The sequence below is a fragment of the Solanum tuberosum genome, unplaced genomic scaffold (genome assembly GCF_000226075.1).
Source record: "Solanum tuberosum cultivar DM 1-3 516 R44 unplaced genomic scaffold, SolTub_3.0 scf00036, whole genome shotgun sequence".
Taxonomy (NCBI): domain Eukaryota; kingdom Viridiplantae; phylum Streptophyta; class Magnoliopsida; order Solanales; family Solanaceae; genus Solanum; species Solanum tuberosum.
In genome coordinates, this window is record NW_006238960.1 from 1,540,089 (window position 1) to 1,562,616 (window position 22,528).

General features: G+C 36.1%; 1 protein-coding gene across 4 annotated transcripts in view; it reads right to left on the reverse strand.

The window, feature by feature from the left end:
- Positions 1–291: 291 nt before the first annotated feature.
- LOC102580576 (uncharacterized protein At1g04910-like) overlaps positions 292–22,528 on the reverse strand; it is a 56,073-nt gene continuing 33,836 nt past the window's right edge. Inside the window, exons 6-10 of one of the 4 annotated variants that reach the window (XM_006342249.2) lie at positions 14,542–14,746; positions 14,269–14,436; positions 1,515–1,682; positions 1,247–1,437; positions 292–845 (exon numbers count right to left, since the gene is read on the reverse strand). In XM_006342249.2, coding sequence (XP_006342311.1) covers positions 683–845; positions 1,247–1,437; positions 1,515–1,682; positions 14,269–14,436; positions 14,542–14,746 — 895 coding nt within the window. In that variant the 3' untranslated portion in view covers positions 292–682. Of the gene's footprint in view, positions 846–943; positions 1,438–1,514; positions 1,683–14,268; positions 14,437–14,541; positions 14,747–22,528 lie in introns of those variants that run through there. The other 3 variants (XM_006342250.2, XR_001472837.1, XM_006342251.2) reach the window with 3 other exon arrangements.

The following is a 22,528-nucleotide window of genomic DNA, read 5'->3' on the forward strand; positions in this document are numbered from 1 at the left end:
GACTCCCGTTAGAGAAAAAATGCATATGTGAGTCATTTGTATAACAATAGCGGTATATATGAGCCATTTTCATAACGAAGGTTATATCACAACTCTAAATGACAAAATTGAGGGGTATATCAAACCCTTTTCCCAAAAATAAATAATCATCTAATAAGAAAATTCAAGATTGATTTTGTTTTAATATACAGATTTCATCCCACGGTGTTGTGGGGGAGGTCATAAATGTAGTGAGAAGTGGAGATAAATATCAACAGAGAGACTCAAGTAATATTTGCAAAGAGAAGGGTATCCAAAATTAAAAATTGGGAAACCTGTCTTTTCTTTATTTCATCCTGTTGCGTTAGTCTAATACTACAGCCTCTCAACTAATATACACCATCCTTACTCATAAAACTAATGTTAAATTAATATGTATCCCGTATCAATTCACAGCAGCTGGAACCCAGCAATCAATATCATTTCTATGTCCTTTACTTGGATTATCATGTACAATGTCACTCTAACTCGTATCCAGAAAATAATAATTGACGAGCAATTGAAGAAAATCTCTCAACAAGGGTTGCTCTAGGATTCGGTATGGGGCCTTCTCCAGTGTTGGGGGGACATAGAATGGCAAGGTTAGGAGCGCAAATCCATACAAACAATGGGTACTGAAACACCACCAAAGATATTCCCAGAATCATGTTGCTAAGGATGATTTCAAAACTTCAGTCTTGTTACTGCGGCGCATGCAATCTGGGCATGGGACTGAATATACAGAGTCAGATGGTCTTTTGATCTCAATTCCTTTTGAATCACTATGTGCTCGTACATTTAGCATTTGCCGCTTGAAGCTTTTCCACCTGGAAACAGCAGTGCAAGGGTAAATAAGTCAACAAATTCAAATAAAACCAGCAACAAAGACTGCTGTCCACAAAAAGAACAGCCTAATGTGACTTACTGGCATCCGGCATGTAGAACTGAATGAGCTTTTCAATGAGTGGACACAGAGCAAACCAAAGCGATTAATAAATGGAAACTGTATCTCTCAAATTCAAACTACAACAACTGACAGTAGTGTTTCTATTGAATCAACAAATAAAGACTACAAGTAGTACAGCTTTCCCTGCTCAAGGAGCTTTAACGCTCTAATAAACACTTTTACAACCCAAATGAAATTCAGAAACTCATTCAATTTTCTTTATAGACAGTCCAAATGACAAGTATCATCTAAATAAGAATCATGGAAACATATCAGACTTACCCAATAATTGGGTTATCATATAACAAAGCTAACTTCCTCTTGTCTGGCCTAATTGTCCTCGAGTGTCCACCATACAAGAATCTTCTATGACCCAACAGAAAGTGGGGGAAATTTCCTCCTTGAGTTGTCACAAATACTTCACTATGAAGACAAACAGTATAGTCTATAGCAGCCATCCTGGAAGAGTAATTCTAGAAGCAATAACTTGAGTCAATGTGAGAAAAAAGTAAAACTAAACACAGGGAGAAGGCAGTCGAACAATTTAGACCTGAAATGGGGCAAGTTCTTCGTGGGATGTTAGCATCTCTTTCGTTTGTAAAAGCGGAAACATCTCTAATAGTGGTTTCATGTGGCGCTCAGAGTCGTAGATCTTTCCAGAAGCTAAATAAATGGATGTGCTTTTACCAAACCCCATCCCTCTTAACATCAATCCAACCTGACATAAGTGTGGGAAGAAACTTAGCCACAAAAAGATGAGGCACCAAGGAAAGGAAAGCTTGATACATGAAATGAAAGAGCTAATCGGAGAATGAATAAAGTTGGAACAATCTAGTAGAAGTATGCAAAAGTCATATGTTCCTCTAATTATGTAGAATATCAAACTTCCCCCCTACGCGAAGAGGCATTCTCTCCCTCTATTTCAATATCTAATGATTGACTAAAATTAATAAGTGGTTTAACAAAGGTAAAGTTAATTTGGTTCTTCAAATTATCAACCTACCGTAGATTGAGCTTCCCCTAATGCAAATAAAATTGAATGAAGTACCTCGCATAATAAATACCTATATGTATGTAAAGAATTCATTATCATTTTAGTACACAATAAAAAATACTCCCTCAGTCCCAATTTATGACACTTTTCTTTTTAGTCAGTCCCATAAAACAAATGACATATTTCCTTATTTGACAAATATTTAATGATACTATCAATCTTTTAGCCTTGTTGGGTCCCACTTATTTGACTAGAAGTCAAATAAAGTGTACTCATCTAATTAAAAATTCATTTATTTTAAGGATAGTTTTGGAACATTGCTAAGTCTTTCCATATTTCTAAAACTTTGAGCCCACTCAAACTACATAACATAAATTGGACGGAGGGAGTATATTTTTTGTAATTCTTTTTCATTTTGTTAGAAGCATGTATTTGAAACGGCCATTATACCAAAAAAATCCTTATATTTTATAAATGAAACAAACTTTAATAGGGTATGCATTTTTAATAAAACAAATGTTTGAAAATGAACCTCTATTCAAAGAAGTTGACACATGAAAATGTCAATAAATAAAAAAGTGGATGTTGCAGTTAATTTTTAAAAATGCAAGATTATACCTCAAACATAAAAAGGTCAAGAATGTCTTAAAACTATGCAAAATTAAACAAAAAATAACCTCAATTAATACTTTGGTCTAAAAATGTCCTTGTCGTCAATAGTTTTGTCCAAAAATGTCCTTTTTGTTACTTGTTTGGTAAAAAATGCCCTATTTCCAATATTAAGATGTATTTATGGAGGTGCAAGTATCACATATAGAGGGGGAAAAAAGTGAAAACCTTAAATAGTTTGTGTAATGACCCTCCTTCCTCAAGAAAAATGTCTATCAATTGATCCCTACGGTCAAAGTCTCCACTTTTCAAAGTCATTTTCTTCATTTTCCGATCTTTTCCGCGTTTAGAGCTTTCCAATAGCGACCTCAAGTCATTTATGATTAGCTAGGACTGACAGTTCAGTCGTTAGGTCATTCGTTTGGATTTTGTGCAAGTTTCCGTATTTTGGAGCCTTTGAAACTTGAACGGTTGACTTCAATCAAAAGTTTTGGAAGACAGCCTCAGAATGCAATTCTGACAGTTTCATCAGCTCCGGAAGGTCCATTTTAGGCTAGGGGCCTGGTTGGTTTGGGCCTCGATACTTCTAGTGTGAGTTTGTGTCGTTAGGCATTTTAACTTTAAAGCTTAAGCCAAGGGTTCACTTTGGTCAACATTCTTGGTAAACATGCTTGGATGAAAATTTCGTCGAGGCGATTAGCTCTGAAATGTCGAGTTTGATCTAGTATGACCTTTCGTGCGGTTCCCTAGGCTTCCGGTCTCATTTTGAGTCTTCTTGTGGTTTTTAGCTTAAAACGAAACTTGGGTTTGGGACCCACTTTTCATCGAAACAGCCTCGAATGGAAGTTTCGATGGTTCTGTTGAGTCTGGAATGCCGAATTGGATGAAGTAGCATACTTCATTTGCACGCACTGGGTTCCTAATGAATCCCGAGCACCCCATCGGAGAATTCGGAGTTTGAGCAAACCAGTAGAAGTGTTGATATCTGGTGCATGCTTTTAGCGACCAGAATTTAGTACTGTCGAGTTTGGTCTAAAATTCGAAAATTAGATTCAGCCCTTATTTTCGAAAGTTGTTGAGGAGCCTTTGTTTGAGGTGAAATTCAGCTCAGCTGCTACCATAGCTTGGTTCTCTTGTTATTTTGCATGTTGTTGTTGTGGTTGTTTTTTGAGCCTTGAATTGTGTTCAATTTTGGAACACAAGTTCGAGGCGTAGTTTAGGGACCTTTTGACGGATTCAATTTCGGATTCCCGGTGTGGGTCCCACATTCTTGTTTTGAGTCCATTTCCAAATGTTGCGATTTTAGTGTCAAAACGTTTGTAATGATGTTGTGATTGATAATTTGAAAGTTTGGCAGTGCTTAGAGGCATTTCAGATGCAGGTAGCTCGTGTGTGGTGGATTTAGAGCGCTTGTGTTCAGCTTTGATGTAGGCTTTGATATACTTTCTTGATTGAGCTTCTTAGATAATGCCTAGTATGTATTTCATGTAGGGTGTGTTTGGTATGAAAGAAAATGTTTTCCATGGAAAATGTTTTCTTGGAAAAACAAATTGATTTTTTGACTTATTTTCTCATGTTTGGTTGGTGAGTAGAAAATATTTTTTCGGGAAAAAGATTTTTGTGTTTTGATTTATGAATGAAAAAATGTTTTTTGAAAAAATTTCTTTTTATTTTTACTAGAGTAGAAAATAATTTTTGAAATTGAAAATATTTTTTAAAAATAAACTTAATTTTTTTTTTGGGGTGGGGGCTGGTAGGGGGTCGAGGGTAAGGGTGAAAAAATGAAATAATATTTTTTAAAAACAAACTTAAATTTGGTGGGGGTAGGGGTAGGGGTGAGGGTGGGGTAAAAATATTGAATTTAAAAACAATGGAAGAGAGTTTTGGAAAATGTTTTCCTTAAGTTTTGAAGAGAAGTCATTTTCCTTAAATTTGAGGAAAATGAGTTGATTTGGAAAATATTTTCCAAAACATTTAACCCAACCAAACATGAGAAAATTGGAAAATGTTTTCCTTCATACCAAACACACCCGTAATTTTGGATGATATTTGCTGGGTATTTTGCTTTCCTCTTGTTATTCCATCCTTTCTTGATTCCATAGGAGCCTTGGGCTTATTGTGGGTGTTGGGATCCTTAGTTTAGACTATGGCTTCGATTGTGGTGAAGGTGATCTTGCTTATCCTTGTTAGGATTGATTCGTGATTGCCTTAGACTAGGCTGGACATTAGATGTTTTAGGTTGTGCTTTATTGCCTCGTAGTTATAGTTTGCTCCCTTTAGAGCTTGTGTTGGGTCGTTCTCCTTGCATGGATGCTTATGGCCATGGTGGCTCGTCATAGTCATGGGTTTGTCCTAGTTGTAGTCAATCTGGGACTAGAGCGGTGTGATTGCCTTGAGTTTGCTCCCCCTTTATTGATTTGAAATCTCTTCTTGATCCCTTCGCTTGTTGATTAGTGGTGGGAATGTTGTATCCTTATTGAGCTTATGATTATACTGTTGGGCCCAAGGCCGTATGTGAGGACAAGTTGGATCCCAGGTTAGTACTCTCTGGTTGTGTGGTTTCATTGGCTATATAATTATTTGATTCTGAGTTTCTTATTTGAATGTTGGTGATGACATGCATTGCATTGTTTGCTCATTCTCACGGATTTTGTGGTACGATCCCGACCCATGCATTAGCATATTTATCGTTCATGATGAGATACTATTTTACTTGATTTTATTCTAAACTGGTTTTAACAAGAGTCGTACCACCTGGATCACTTGACTTATTGATTTTTGAGATTACAAGGCGTCAGGGACATGCTTCTTTCCTACTTGAGATATTAGAGGCATCTAGGATGTGCTCAGTTTTCATTTGACTACCCGATGCATCGACACCCTTTCTTTCATGCTTTTGGTCTTACTGGTGCTCCTGGAGTTTATAGGCTAGGTAGGCAGCCCCTTTATGGGTTACTCATGGTTTGAGGTCGTTACTTCTAGTTTGAGGCTGATGTTGACAGTTCGAGGCCGTTATCTCCAGTCTGAGGTTGATGTTGACGATTCGAGGCCGTTATTCCCCGTCTGAGACTAATGTTTTTCAGTTCGAGGTCGTTACCTCTAGTTAGGGGTTTGGACCAGATTTTATCGAAAAATGCAAATAACTTCATTCTAATAATTGTTCGTCATTGGCCTTTTTATCAATTGGACACTAAAATGTTTCTCCTAGGTGATCTCGAGGATGAAGTATATGTGAAGCAACCAACTTGTTTATTTCTCAGAAGGTGCCTAGTGGTCCTATAAACTCGTAACGTAGATCCATCATTGGCTTGAAATATTCTCCTCGAGCATTGTTTGGTACGTTCAGCATGGTTATTCAACTTTCATTCTTAAGTTAATTGTTAAGTGCTTGTCCAACCCTTAATTTCTAGTTCATGTGCAGCCTCCTTAATTTTACTTGCCTTTAGTTCTATCATTCTTGTCTTATTGGTTCTACTTGCCTTTAGATTCTTGTTCATTGATCAGCCTCAATTTTATTAGATCCAGGATTTACTTATCCCTATGTGTCTGCATATTTTGCTATGTGTATGATGTGTGATTCCTTGACAACACATATTTGTGTTTCTACCCACGTAGGTGATAAATTAGTAATGGATAGAGTGTATCAATCTAGTTTCATATGGATCTTATCATTCTCGGTATAGTGGACCTTGATGTAATATTGGGTATGGATTGGCTATCTCCTTATCATGGCTATCTTTGATTGTCACGCCAAGATTGTTACCTCGGTTATGCCTGGTGTTCCTCGTGTGGTGTGGAAGGGTACGGTTAGTCATGCTTTGAGAGTGAAGAGGATGATAGAGAAAGGGTGTTTGGCTTACTTAGTGCACATTCAAGATACCAGTGTTGCCACTCCCTCACTTGAGTTGGTTCTTTTAGTGAGTTTGTTGAGGTCTACCCGACATACTTACCAAGTATTCCAAAATCGTGACATCGATTTTAGTATTAATATAGAGCGGGTCACTCAACCATTTTACATTTTGCCCTATATGATAGCACTGCCAGACTTGAAGGAACAGAAGGAGAAGGAGCAATTGCAGGATTTGTTGAGTAAGGGGTTCATTAGACCTAGTGTTTCCCCTTGGAATGCTCCTGCCTAAATCATGATGAAAAATGGTACTATGCAGATGTGTATTGACTACTAGTAGTTAAACAAGGTGGCTATCACGAACAAGTATCTGATACCGCGTATTAATGATTTATTCGATCAGCTTCATGGTGCTTCAGTATTCTCAAATATTAACTTGAGATCAGGCTATCATCAATTGAAGATTAGGGATTCATATATTCTTAAAGCGCTTTCAGGACTTCTTACAGCCACAACGAGTTTCTTGTCATGGCCTTTGGGTTGACGAATGCCCTAACAAGTGTTTCGATCTTATTTAGACTCGTTTAATTTGTGATTGTGTTCATTGCTGATATTTTGATCTACTCTGGGAGAGAGGAGCACGAGCAGCTCTTAAGGATTGTGCTTCAGACCTTGAAGAATAAGCAATTGTACGTCAAATTCTTCAAGTGTGAGTTCTGACTTGAATCTGTAGCATTCTTGGGGCACGTGATGTCCAGGGATTGATTATGGTGGATCTGAAAAGACTGAGGCAGTTCGGGATCATTTAACATACCGATATTCAAAGCTTTGTAAGGTTGGCTAAGCGCTAGCTACTACAGACATTTCGTAAAAGGTTTCTCTTCTATTGCATCTCCGTTGACTAAATTGACTCTGAAGAATGTGACTTTTCAGTGGATCACTGAGAGCAAAGCAAGCTTCCAAAAGCTCAAGACCATATTGATGCTAGTTTAGGAAGTTCTCATTACATGGAAGGATTTTTATTTGCCATCAAGACCGTAGAGTGTTTCAACAGAGTGTGGAAATCAAGAAGTAATACAAGAAAATATTATTTGGCCATAGCATGGTGTACATGTAATTAAGGGCATTTATGTCTTTTCTTATCTTAGTTGACCCTTAAAAGTATAAAAAGAATAGAATGAAGATTATTTGGGTAGACTATTTTTAGGTGAACACTTCTTGTTGAGTATTGTGGGTTTAACCCTTTTGTCTCCATATTGAATCTCTCTTAAATATCTTTTGGTAAGATTATTCATGTATGAGTTTGAGTTCAATTCTCTTCTTCCTTGAATTTAATGGTGTCATTGTTTGTTTAAATTAGGGGATTACAAATCTATATTTGTTGGTCTCTAATTTAATTCAATTGTGGGATTGTTCTTTCATTATCTTCTATCTCCCCTCAATTTCTTAATTATCTCTTGAATCTATCTATGGTGTATCTCGTCTTACATCAATTGGTATCAGAGCAAGGCTAAATAATTTTTCCTACAATTCTTAATCCTTAAGTTAATTATTTTCTGGAAAAAAAAACTTTAAAAAAAAGTTTGATTGTGTTTGACCTATTGAGATTGTTGTTTGAATTCTACAATCGAGAATCTCCCCTCCTTTTATTGTTTTGGTGTTGTTTGTGAACTAGGAGTTGTATGTTTTGAGCTCTATCATTGAGAACTCCTGGAAGTGGAAATTGGTGGAAGAAAATTGTTTGGGATTGGTGGGTTTGTTGGGGAAAAAATATAAATAGTTGAAGATTGTAGCTGCGGCGCAAATTTTGTGAAGATGTAGCTATATTTGTTTAAGGTCTCTTGTTTAAATTGTTTGGTTGGATTTGGCTAATCTTTGAATTTGAAAACATCTGAATCTATCACCTGGATGTGGAAAAAGAACGTGACACAACAACTTATACTCCATTGAGCTTCATTCGAAGCTTCGAGTTAAAAAGAAAAAGAGCTGAAACTATTTGATTCACGTTGGTTTGCTAGTGTTTTTAAGTTCATTTGGGGGTTACTCAGAATTTGGGGTAGGAAACTTGAAATAGAAGCTCCATTGAAAGTTATCAACTAATCTTGAAGCTTCGATCTTAAATTTTGGGTTCCGCAAACGAGCTCCATTTCAAGTGGGTGTTATTTCATTAGATTGACAACATCTTAAGGAGTTCATCTGAAATTTGAGATTGTTTCGGTGAGATTTCAGGTGGTTTTGAGTTGAATTTCAACTGCTGAAGGAAGGTGATGAGATGTTTTGAATTTCATTTAAAATTTAGCCTTTTCCTTGCTTGCTTTTCTTATTCTTCTTCTGTATTTTTTAGCTAGATTACAATTAGTACTATTATTTTTTTTTGAGATTGAGATTACAATTAGTACTATTTTATACTAGTGTTATCTAGTTTTGTGTCCGTATTCCATTTCGTGCCAATTTGTTAAGTACTTTTCTCTTTTAGTTTCGTTGTGTGTTTATTTCATTCCTAGTCCATTAGTGTGTTTTGTCCTTCTTTGTTAGTGACATGAACTCCATTCTGAACCGATACTTGAAGGCTTGCTTTGAGGTTATTTGGGATTGTAGAACCGTGGAGACTAAGGGATACCCCTTAGTGGTGAAATCATTTGAATGTGGTCCTAAAATCCTACCACCTTTGAGTGTATACACAAGTGGAAAGAAAACTGAGTGCTAACATTTGAGTGATACACGTGAGGGAGTCACTTGTGAGGTCCATTATTTTTTCTAACCACTTTTCTTGTCTTAATTATGTCTTAAACGGGTTCAAGAAGTTACAAGGGAGGTTTGGATGACTATGAAGAAAGGAGAACTTCATGTTATAATCCTACTCCTTATAGAAGTTATAGTGAAGTATCCTATGATAATTATAGTAGTGTTTCTCCAAAAAGAAGAGTGCATGAGCCTAATGGAAGTTTGGCTAAATTTGAAGTCATTGTTGAGGAATATGAGAGTGGTTGCACTTTTGATTGCACCTTAGGTGTAGATAAATTGTGTCATACCAACTTCATTGATCCATCTATGGTTGAGTGATTGGAGATACCTTGTCATAAAAAAAGTTCACCATATAAATTTGGTGGGAGGTTGGTTGACGAAGAAGTGAAGATTGTTGTTTACCTAGGGAGCTATCAAGAGGGGATTTGGTGTGATGTTTATCCTTTGTCTACTTGTTTGGTGTGTTTATGGGATCCTTGGTTCAAACATAATAAATTTCGTTTGATAGGAATTTGGAAAATGCGACAAGGGTCTGCCTGACCGTCACCTTTTTGAGTTGAGGCGCCAATTAATACCAAAAACTAAAATATTTTATTGCATATATAAATATCCAAAATCTCAAAAGCAGTAACATATTAGCAAATTCAATTCAAAAACTAATAGTAGGTAGTAGATACTATAAGTCTAGAACTTGAATGACTCAATAATTCAAAAGACAAATAACTAGCAATACTAGAACTCCAAAAGTCTGTTCTTCAAGATTTTTTTAAAAATAGGCACATTGCAGTAGACAGTAGTCTCCAGAAATAAAACAACAGAGCATGAAAAATAAAAACAGAAACTGCACACTGCTGAGCGCTGACTGCACATGAAACCCTGAAGGTCACAATTGTGAACTGGAGAGAAAAAAGGGAGAACAGAGTCGGGTTTGTCCAAAACACCAAATAAACCCTAATATCGCCTTTTAATTTTAAATCAGGCCTGTTTAAAAAATAAAATAAAAAGGCGACGTCTCTGTCGCCTCGCCACGTCACCACACGCCTATTCTCGCCTTTGGGAGATCGCCTCGCCTCACTAGTAATAGGCGACAAGGCCTTGCCTCACGTCTCGCCAAAGGCGATAAGGGCTCGCCTTTTACAACCCTAGGAGTAAGAAGGTGAATAGTGACAACTCAAAAGATCAAAAGGAAAGGATATTTTGAAGGAAGTGAGGGAGTGGCTACAAGCACAAAAGAAAAGAGAGTTGAAAAATGAGAGTAGAGTGTCACTAGATGAAATAAAGAAAAGTGAGGCAAGTGAGAGAGATAAGAGAAAAACAAGAGAGTGTGAGTGAGATTTTCTTATTCTAACTCTAACCTTTTGAATTCTTGTTCTTCTAATGTTTTCAATTCTTTTGTAGGTATTCTTGAAGAAGAGCACGAAAGGAAAACTTAACATGGAAAGAAATTCAAGAATTGCATGATGCATGTAAAGTTGAGACTACTTCTTCAAGTGAGCAAGTGAGCTTAATTTTAGAAGATCAAGGTAAAGAAGATTCTTTAAGTGCTTATCACGGTAAAAAGGCTAACCCTAACTCTCTAGTCACTTCAAATGTACTTGCTAGTGACTTGAGTGTGAATGTTAGACGGTCTTTGGGTGAGGTTGATGATTCTATACTTTGTGTTAATATGCAAATGGATTGTGACCATACACTAGTTCCATATGATTGTAGAGTTAAAATTGTCATTGATTGTGAGCATAAAAAGTTTGAAGTTATTGTTATGCCAAGTATGAAAAAACATGAGATACAAAATGTTTCCTTGAATTTTTGTGATAAAGGTGAATTTATTTTTTCTTTAGCTACTAGGAACACTAAAAATGTGATTGATGATGCATGTCTCTTTGCTAGTGAATTTAATAGTTAAATTCTTTCTCTAGTGAGGACATGAATATACTTTGTGATAGTCATCTTGAAATAGAGCAAGGGACGTGTGACGATATCCTTTTTGAGCCTAAGGAATGTCAAAAATTCAAAATATTTTACAATCCTTTATTTGGTGAAAATATTCAAGAAGGTTTGAAAGGTGATATTTGTGTTGATAATGTGAGTCCTTCTTTGAGTTGTCCTAATCTTGATTGTGTGATTCACATTGATCATAATTTGAAAATTGAGTTTAAACTTTAAAGATGTGAACAATATTGATGAAGTCCGATTGAATGATTCATTCCTTGTCTTGTATGCACTTGATGAAAGTGATGATTCAAAATTTAAAGAGTGCATGACTTGTGAAAATGATTCTTGTGGCTTACTTGAGGGTGTCAATTGTTTGGATGTTAGCAAGCTAGCTCCCAAAATATTTGTTGAAAGCACATCATATTTTCAAAAGTCCTCTAAAGATGAAGAATGTCCTTTAAAGAATGAGGGAGGCATGGGAGAAAGTACTACGTAAATTGATAGATGCTAGTTTGTATGTCAATTTATTCACTTACTCTAGATTTACTTTTGAGGATATGCTTTGGGTTGGTTTATTGAATGCTTCTAGAAAGAAATGTAAATATGATCCATTTGAAGCATTGTCAAATATGGGTATAAATGTAATAATCCTTCTTTTGATGAATTTACTAACATTCTTGATTTATTTGTGAAACAACATCAAGAGAGGATCTATCATGGGAGAATCTTCTTGGGCTACAAAAAGGTTTGATGTATCTTTGTCTTCTAAAGCCAAGAATGATTTGTTTGAATGGCTAGTGCTTATATTTGCACCTTCTAAAGCCATGAAGGTAAATTTCTCTGTCTTTGAACTTTACAGTAGTGATGTTGTTATGATTAGTGAAAACTATTTAATGTTGTTATTTGATTCATGTTGTGAGTTACTAAGTGAGAAACTCTTTAACCAAAAAAAAAAAAAAAAAAAAAAAAAAAAGGAGAAATTCAAGAAAGTTTTGTGATCGATATTTGTGTTTGATCCGGGGAATGCTTACTTTGCGTTTAAGGGTTGTGAATGATATTGTCAATTCTCTTAATTTTGTGGTTAGAAGAGTACCATCAAATTGTGAATTGAGGAACTATTTGGTCCAAGTTTTTAAAGAAACTAATTTTGATTTGAAAGCTAATATTTAGAATTATTGGTTTCTTTTAGCTATTTTATGATTATGGTATACTTTTGAGTCAAATTCTTGATATTACGCTTGAAAAAGTGATTTTTATAGAATTTCATGATTCTTGGCGCTATCATAAAAGTGTGCATTTTTGGAAGTGGTCTGTAACTTGTTTGGAAGCTAATTTTTTGGCTTGGGTATTAATTCCCTTCTATGTTTTGCAAGGTTTGAATTCAAGGTCGAATTCTTTTCAAGAAGGGGAGAATGATGTAAGTTTGGGAAGTACTCATTGCATGGAAGGATTTCTACTTGACATCAAGAGCTTAGAGTGTTTCGGTGTGTGGAAATCAAGAACCAATACAAGAAAAGAATATCAATATGTTTTTAGGATCTTTTTTGTCATAGCATTGTAATTAAGGGCATTTATGTCTTTTCTTATCTTAGTTAACTCTAAGGGGTCGTTTGGTTGGGAACTACTTATCCCAAGATTAATTATCCTGGGATAACTTATCCCATCACTATGTTATAAATGGTGGGATAAGCTATCCCAAACATGTCAACCAAACAAGACATCAAAATTTTATCCCAGGACTATTTTTTTATCCCAGGATTATTTATTCTTATCCCTCACACCAAACGAGCCATAGTATAAATAAAATAGAATGAAGATTATTTGGGTAAATAATATTTTTAGGTGAACACTGGTGAGTAATGTGGGTTTTTGTCTCTACATTTGATCTCTCTTGAATATCTTTTAGTAAGATTATTCATGTATGAGTTCAATTCTCTTCTTCCTTGAATTTAATCTTACAGTTGTTTATTCAAACTAGAGAAACACAAATCTATTTGTTGGTCTCTAATTTACTTCATTTGTGGGATTGTACTTTCTTTCTCTTCTATCTCCCCTCAATTTCTTAATTATCTCTTGGACCTATCTATGTTGTATCTCATCTTACATCACCTATTGACTTCAGCTCCAATTCTGAATTTTCCTGTAGAGGGCGAGGGCTTTACAATATATTGTGTGAGTTGATGCAGCATGGCAAGGTTATTGGATATGCTTCTAGGCAATGAAAGGTTCACGAGAAGAACTACCCCACACATGACTTGGAATTAGTGGCAGTAGTTTTTGCTTTGAAGATTTGGAGGCATTATCTTTATGGTGTTCATTGTGAGATCTTCATTCATCATTGTAGCCTACAGTACATATTCAACGGGAAGGATCTTAATTTGAGACGGCGTTGGTGGTTGGAGTTGCTTGTGTGAGATAACCAAGTTACTCAGCATATTGCACCAAATCTGATGTTTCATGTGAGAACTAAACACATTGAGATCATTTTCTCTTCATCAGAGAAAAACTATTTTAAAGAGACATAACTACAAAGTTCGTGAAGTCAAATGATCAGCTCATATATTCACCATGTACCTAACTGGTTCTCGTATTAGTTACATTTGTAATAAGTTTGGTACATATGGTTAATATGAACCAACTTGAGGAATGTTAAAATCTCGTGGGTATTGTAGAATATTTTAGGATCTTGCAAATATAGTGCAACTTGATTTACTCCTATAATTATGTATTTTTATTTTCTTTCCTTTCTTAGTGTATGTACATAGTTATCTAAACCCCAATGGCTTCAGAGAATAATCAAGCTGAAGTTTCTCTTATTTCTTTCTCTTTCTCACAAGTACATCTTATGCAACTATCTAATTTGGTTTTGAAATGGTTATGTAGCTATCTTATCTTCACAAGCATCTCTTGCACATCACTTTGTCAAACAAAACTTTTCAAAAATATTCTTTGGTAAAGGTAATCTTACAACGAACTCACAGACTGCTCAAAGCAAGCCCTAAGAAATGAAAGGCATTAAAACATCCAAAACAAAAGGTTTTACTTTTACTTAAGTTATTATTTCCAGCGTTTCGTCAGATGAGAAAAAAAATAAAGGTTTAGTCAACTGAGTTAACAATAAGAAACAGAATAAGGAAGTCAACTGAATATCTAGCCAACAAGACAAAAAAATATTACCTCTAATGGCGTTAAGGGACACTTTCCGTTGATCCTGATTGCTCCAGGATGAATCACTTTACCACGTTTTGTGAATTTTCCCCTCCATCCTCTCTCTCTTGCAGCATCCATATCTATTTTCTCTTTATCTCCACCATCATATATACAACAAGAGAAAGCAACCATATCCTGCACGAAAAAGTGATCAAGACTAATTACCCTCGGAAGTCTATGCTATCATATGAACTACATAAAGTATGCATGGTCATCAGTTTGCACTACTTGAAAACTAACCTCCTCAAAGCGAAGATGCACAGATATATACTTCCCACTATTATTTGCACTTCGGTCTTTCATTCTTGCAACCAATGTTTGTCCTAAACTCAAAATGGGGTTTGAAAATCTAAGGGCTTCATAGTTTGCCAGACACCTAAGCCGCTGAACTGCTGGAGGAGCATCGAATGACAAACGATTAGCAAACGGGGATATCCTGATGATCCTGCACTTAACACAAACAAAACATTCAGTCAAAGAAAATAAAAAGAGAAATAATGGAGTGGCGGTCACCCAAACAAGGCTTGAAATAGAGGTGACAGAATCTAGTAAAATACAAATTAAATTATGTAGTAGCATGAGTAACAATTAAACTATATTTAGAAAGGTGAAACTTGGAACGACCAAGAGCAAACATTTAAATATGCTCATTATTCAAGGGTAAACTGAATTATGTATGACTGATTTTTTAGCAAACCATGAACTCCTATTTCCTTCCCATTCCAGATTGTTCTCTGTATCTGTCTCTTCCCTCTTCTTCTTCGCCAATCTCTCCAAACCCCAACTCCAATCATGGATCCAAACATAAACAAGAAGTACCCTCTCGAGAGTGAACCAAGAACGATCAAGAACTTATTAATTTCACTTGATAATATTCCAATTGCAATCATAACCCTACAAGTATCCATTCTCTCTTGCTTACGACTAAAGCCGTCTCTTTCATTCATAGAGCTTTCAGAATATCAAGAAATACTCACTTTTCTTCATCCTTTCAACTGGCTTACAAGTTCAGGTATCCTCCTCTTTTTTTCTCCTAAATATTCTGTTTTTTTTCACTTTCATCTTCTGCATTATTTTTATTTATTTATTTATTTGATGACAAAAAAAAAAAAAATTATTGCCTTTTCAAGTTCTCTTTAAAAATCTCATTTTTGTGGCTGAATTTCATGGTTGTCGGAGTTGAAGGATACATTAAACACTTAGTTAAAACAGATAATGGTTGTAATTGAACTTGCTTTAGAATTCTTTTCAAATTTTAAAATATCTCATTCAGAATTCTGTCCGTATCCAATTTGATTGCTTCTTTTTTTTCATTTTCAGCCACAAAAAAATCACTTTCGGTTTTCGTCTCTAGTCAATTTCTTCCATTTCCATTATTTGGACCTATTTGTGGATGTATATTCTAGTAATTTGGTGTTAATACTTGAGTTCTTGAACTAATTTTTATGTCGACTCATTAGTAAGTTCATTGAGAGCTATGTTCAGCTATAGGCCAATGCCTAATGTCAATTGCCTTTTCATTATTCATTAAAATTCATTAATTGTGCTCACTCCACGTGTGACCTAGAAACATCCTCCCTTCTCCAAAACAAAAGTAGAATCTTCGGCTATTCTCCAAAACAGAACAACCTTCTATTCTCCTTCTTCAACTTTCAAGAATACATAGGAACTATGTTGCTCGAACTCTTCACAAATGTCAACGGGTGCGAGTTGGATTCTCCAAAAGTAGTGTATTTTTGGAGAATCCGACACAGGTGCGGCATCGCCCGAAAGGTGAGATATTTGCCTAACCAATACCAATGCGATCCCTTTCTTTCCATTCCTCTCCGGTCCGATCCATTCCATCCAACAAGTTCGAATTAGAATAGATACCATCCATGAGGGGCCGTCCCCGAACGCATAAGATAGAAAAAGGACCCCGTAGCCCAGACCCTGCTGAAAAACGTAAGGGTCCGCGCAACTTAGCTTAGGAATGACCTCTTTCAGCGCCAACACAACTGTGAGCTTTAATTGATACGTGGTAGCTGGGAATCGGGTTACGCAAGGCTTCCATGTTTCCAATCTACCATTTGGACTCACAAGGACGATTCAATATTGCAGCCATTCCAATATTGTTCAATGCACAAGGTAAGTAGTTTAATCTGTTGGTTGATTATAGCATGTTACATGCTATGTCTGACGTATTAAACCTATGTCTAGAAACATAGACTCTCTCATCTCTTTTCCCTCTTTTAGATCTCCTTATTCACTCTCTATTTCATCACTCTAAATGAGCTGAGTGAAATAAAGATCAAATTTAGTAGCTAGAAATAATGATTTTTTTATGATGTAGTAGCCAAATTTTATCTTCTTTGGAAGTAGCTGATTTTAAACTTACCTAAGTATCACAAATACTCATTTGTATTCCACATAACAAGGTTAAGCAAAATCTATTGTTTTAGGTATTGTTTCCTCAATTCAAGGCTATCAATCTAGAAATTTGTGTTTTTTTTTGTTAAATTATAGTTATATTAAGTTGCAATGACTAATTTGAGTAAATATCGGCTTGTAGAATAGGATGGCACATAGGAAATTTACATGTGGTGGGCCAGGAGAAAATTTAGTAGAAGGAACAATAAGAATTTGTTTAATAAAAAAATATGACATAGGAAGTTTCTATTCAAGATTTCATTTTTCATGAAGAGTTAACTATGCAATTAACTCTCTATTGATAGTAAAATAACAACATATCCAGTGTAATCCAATGAGTGGAGTCTGAGAGGGTAGTGTAATTCCAACTAATAGTAATTCCACAATTCAATATCCAGGGGCCTTTTATTTGCTGTGTTGTAGAACTCATCATGAGTAAGATCCGGAGCACCTATTATGTAGAGTGAGGTAGCAACCAAGGTAGGTATGAAAAAACTTCCTATGATTCTTTTTTTTGAAAAAGGTAACTTGTATTATGAACAAAAGGAATACTCAGAAAAGTATTCCAGTAATACTTACAACATTACAGAGGGAGGGGTGTCCCTACTAAGCTTCATAATTAATCTAAAATACTAGGAATATCGTCTTCTTCTTGAGGATATTCGTGTTTACACCAAAAAAGAAAGGACTAGACAGTTCATCTTCAATTTCTGCAGAGAGCAACTCTTGTTTTCGAAACATCTCTGGTTCTATGATTCCTATGGTATTAGATTAGAAATCAGAACCATCATGAGGCATCGACTTATAGAACAATGGCTTATGAAGCCTAAGAGCATTGTACAAAGGTGATGATGTCTGATGAGTCGGGAATTTTGACTCATTTAGGGCTTGTTGCTTAATGAATTAGTGTCCTCAACGCCTATTTTGAGTTCATAACTGATGTTAAATTGTTTATGTGCAGCAATGAAGGCTTAAGAACAAGGCAAGGACATTACATTGTGAAAAGACGTGAAAAGGTTGGAAAAGCTGAAGAAAAGAAAGGCTGGAGCTCGCAAAAATCACTCGGCGACTCGCTGAGTGAGCTTCTAGCTCGCCAAAAGATCCAGCGAGTTGGCTTAACCAAAGTGCAGTTTGGCGATGCGCCAAATGGAATGGCGAGCTCGATCCAGCTCGCCTAAATGATCAGAACAACTGGAAAATGAAGTCAAGTCCATTCGGCGACATCTATCGGGTTCGCCAACTTAGAATTCAAAAGCTGAAGCAGTTGATTGGCAATGAAGCTTGCCCATCGGCGGATCGCCGAGTCTTTGCCTCAATGTTCTTGGGGACTGGAAATAAGCTCATCATGTAAGTAGGCAAACCATCCAACACTGATTTGATGAGTGTTACCCTGCTTCCCAGAGACAGGTGCTGGCTAGTTTCCTCTCACGTCTCTTCAACACCACATACCACACTTCCAGCTCTCTGTTCTTTGCTCCCAAAGGCAGTCCCAGTGTTTTGTTGGTAGTGCATCTACTAGGCAACCCAATGCTTCAGCTAGCCCAAACAGATTGTCAACATTATTGATAGGGAAGAGATGACTCTTCAACCAGATGACATGGAGGCCTAAAATGCCCTCAAATATAGAGAGTATAGCTCTTAAATGTCTAATATGTGTCTCCTCCGCCTCACAGAATATAAGAGCATCATCAGCATAAAATAAGTGTGTGATCTCTCCAGTTCCTCCCCTCTCCCTGCTTGTGCACTAAAACCTCTCCCCATCCATTTGTCTTTGCCTTCCTGAACATATGATTCAGTCCCTCCATGGCTATTAAGAATAGGAATGGAGACATAGGATCTCCCTGTCCGAGACCCCTTTGGGACTGAAAGAAACCTTCAGTGTTGCCATTTATGATGAGGGAAAACTTCACCTTCAGTTGTACTAATTTATGTATTATATTAGTGGTCAGATTATTGATATGAATATCATTGACTTTGTAATTAAAAAGTTCTTCATATCATTAGTCATATTTGCTTTCTAGGTTTTCAATAAACTAGACTATTTTAAAAGGACAATTAAAATAAAGATGCAGTAGCTTATATTACAGTTATAAAGTTGAATTTTCTACGCGAAAGTTGATTTCTGTATAGTTATTAAATCATAAATTGATGAAAATTAAGTGTCGTTAGTTGAGCATTGCTCTAATGAACTGAATTTGGAAAAGATGTCTTCACAAAAGCTCAACTACTGACAATCCTGTTGGAATAACTATACATTCCAAAAGGATTGGAAGTATCATGGTTATTGTGTCAATAACAGGAACATCATTGATATAATCAACTACTACATGCTTTCATTTATCATCTTACCGATTGTATTCAAGTTTACTAGCTGAATTTAAATACATTGGTATTAAGCTGGAACATCCAAAAAAGGCATTTTGAAAATTAGATGGAAGTGCCCATCCTATTTTAAGCTTTTTCTATGTCCCATACCTTGCAAGTGTAACACCCCGAATATTTCTAAGTCAAGACTCGAACCATTCTTCGTTGTGAATAAGATTTTACCGAGTGATCCTAAATTTTCTTAGGTATTAAGGGCACTAGGTGCAACACCTCGAGTTTCAAAAAGGACTAAAGAGAAATTCGTTCGAGTCACCCATCAGTTTCTAGTTTTGAGTCAACTTCAATCGACCATATCTTTTAGCACATAAAGAGTTAGGTGGTCCATGACCTATCAAATTGAAGGTCTTCGAGTCCTCTTCCCAACGCTACCAAGTTTGCCTCGATCAGAGTTCTTAGTAAAACGTTATGACTGATTTACTAGACGCTCTAACCTGGTAGCAGCTCCGCGATGGCTCCGCGTTACGGTCTGAATACGGACCTCACTGGTTGCTAGAAAAAAATCCCGACTTCCAACTCGTTTTATTTATTTCTTTAAGGGTATTTTAGTCCTAAAAACCCTTAGGAAGTCATCTAAATTACTCTAAACGTGTAGAAAAATTAGTTTTCATAACCAAACCCTCTCATTCACTCCTAAATTTCTACGCTCAAGAACTTCAAGAAACGCTAAGGCTAGGGTTCATCCAAGATTTTCCTTCAATTTTCTTCAAGAACAGTGTTCTTCCAGGTATGTAACCTTCTCAGAGTGTTGAATTTCTTCGCCCTCACACCAATCATGAAATTTCATTCATGAATTCGTTCTTGAAATCGTTTGTATTGAGATTCTTGAGAAGTTCTTGAATTTTAGTTTCTATTCTTTAACAAATGGATGTTATGAGTTCTTGAAGTGAGGGTCTTGCGAATGAGTGGTGTTTTTTGGTAGAATTTGAGTGAGATTTCAATGAAATTGCATTGGGTTTATGAATTAGCTTGAGTTTGGGAGAAGAAAAAAAAGACGGCCAAATATCCGCGTCCAGGTCCGCGTCGCAGAGACGCTTGAAATTTCCATCTTCAGTCGAACACCCCCTCTCCGCGTCGCGGAGAGGATACGGAGTCTTCTGTATCGAAAGTCTTTTTGCGAGCAAAAATTTAATTACCTCTATGTGTCGCGCTAGTGTTCCTTTGAATCGTGTCTTCGTTCTCTTCTTGATATTAACTCTTAAAGTCTTCATTGATCCTTGAGAGATCCTACATATCCTAACCACATATCGTAATTTACATTTCAAATTAAAGTAAAGTTAAGATGAAAGTTCAAGAGGTCCTTCTGAGCCATTTTGAGAAGTCTTTTGCAATTAACTATAGATTTGAGCTAAGTCTTGAGTACATGAGTATGAGAATGAGAAGAGTTGTATTCAAGCGTTTCTATATTGTAATTGAGATCCTTGAGTTGAGCCGTTCATGTCCATAATTCCGCATGAACCCTATGAATTGAGTATTTTTTAGATGAGTAGTATCATTGAGTTCTGAATTCTGAGTTCTTGAGTTCTGAGTACTGAGTTTTCTATAATGTTATTGAGATCTTTGAGTTGATTCGTTCATGTCTATATTTCAGCATGAACTCTATTTTGAGTTACAAGTCTTGAGAGTCTATGAAAGCCAATCATTGTGTTTTAAACTGAGTTTTGAGGAAAAGTTTAAAGACACAGTTTTGATTAAAGTTTAAGGGAACTAAGTATTCCCAAATGTATCATTTTTACATTGAGAAAAGAGAAACTTTGATTTCTAAAAAGAGTTTAGAGTTCAAAAATATTTCACAGAAGTTACCTCTTTTAAGAGGATAGTTTGAGCAATTTATCTCAAACTAGAGAACGAGTATGCTTCACACATTTGAGCATAAGTATATATTATTGGGAGTTGTATTGAGCACCGACATGGGGATGAGTTCAGACAACTCACATTTCTCATAAACCATGTATGCCAAAATAGGTACAAGATCATACTTTTTAGATGAATCATAAGTGCCTTCGGGCAGAGCTTAGTAGACCACTTAGTTGAGGTGTTCCATACCCCGACAAGGTATAGAACAATTTTGGCAGCGTGGGTGAAACGTTGTATCATCACGTTGCTCATAGTGATAGTTGTCGGTTAGAGAATCTCCCAAATAAGAGTAAATAGTATGTCATTGTATATTTATACATTTTGAGTTGGTATCTACTGTTTTGAGTTTATTGTATTTTTATATACATCCTTGAGTTAGTATCTGTTTATTTTGAAGCTTTAAACATTTTATCTTTTAGTATTGTTTTCATATTGGAGCTGAGTTGAGGTGAGTATGGTCTTCCCATGTTATCACTTCAGTTAGCTATGTTTTAGTTTCTCCTTGTATACTCGTATATTCAATGTACTGATGTCATTCAACCTGCATTTGTTTATGATGCAAATACAGGTGTTCAGGATTATCAACAGGCGCATTCGTTGAGATCACTCTACAGTTAGCTTTTGGTGAGCCTCATTGTATTCTGGAGGACTTCACATTTACTTTCAGTTTAGTTGTTTTGAGATATCGTGAGTCTTGTCCAATATCCTTCCATAATAGTAAAGGCGTCATAGATAGTTAAGTTGAGGAGTCTTTCAGTATGTATTTTCTTTTGAGTTGTTTTACAAACTATAAGTAATTCTATTGAGTATTTTCCAGACTTTATAAAGTTGAGTATTTGAGTTTAATGAATTTAATTCAGTTTTAAGTCTATTTTTGCTCGAATTAGTTTTTCACTTGGAGTCGGCCACGATAAGGGTTCGCTTGGGGACCAGCAATGGTTCTTGAGTGTCGGCCATGTGCAGGGTGTAGGCGCGGGTCATGACAAACTTGGAATCAAAGCACAGAGTTCAAGTGTCTTAGAGTGTCTATGAAGTAACGTTGGTAGGATCTTGTTTATGGTTGTGACGGCCCCACTTCTATAAATGAGAGACCGCAAATATTTAAGAAAAGTTCCCTTTTCCATACTCTAAATCGTGTGATAGAATTATGTCATAATGAACTTATTCTAACTCGTGTGTTCTTTTATCCATTTGACTACCCCTCATACAAAGGTGGTTGAAAAGCAAAGTCAGATCTTTATCGATGAGTTACTCTCAGCACAAATCTTGAGAAAGGTTTGTGAGTGAGCCTAAGTGTTGAGATTCAAAAGATGCACTCTTATTCATATGAATCTTGCGTTCGAGCTAAAAGCGAGATGTACTCTCAGACTCTCTTCTCTAAACCTTGTTTCAGTTGAGACCCTCATGATAAAGTGTGTTTTAGAGCTTGGGTAGTATTTTCACCCGAAAAGATAGTATGAGTTACGATGTCATAAGCAGTAGTAGTAATGCCCAGAGTTAGAAGAATGCATGTAGAGGTATAGTATCTAAGAAAGGGAGATAGCGATGAGGAAAATTATGTTGTTGCAGTCATGCATCC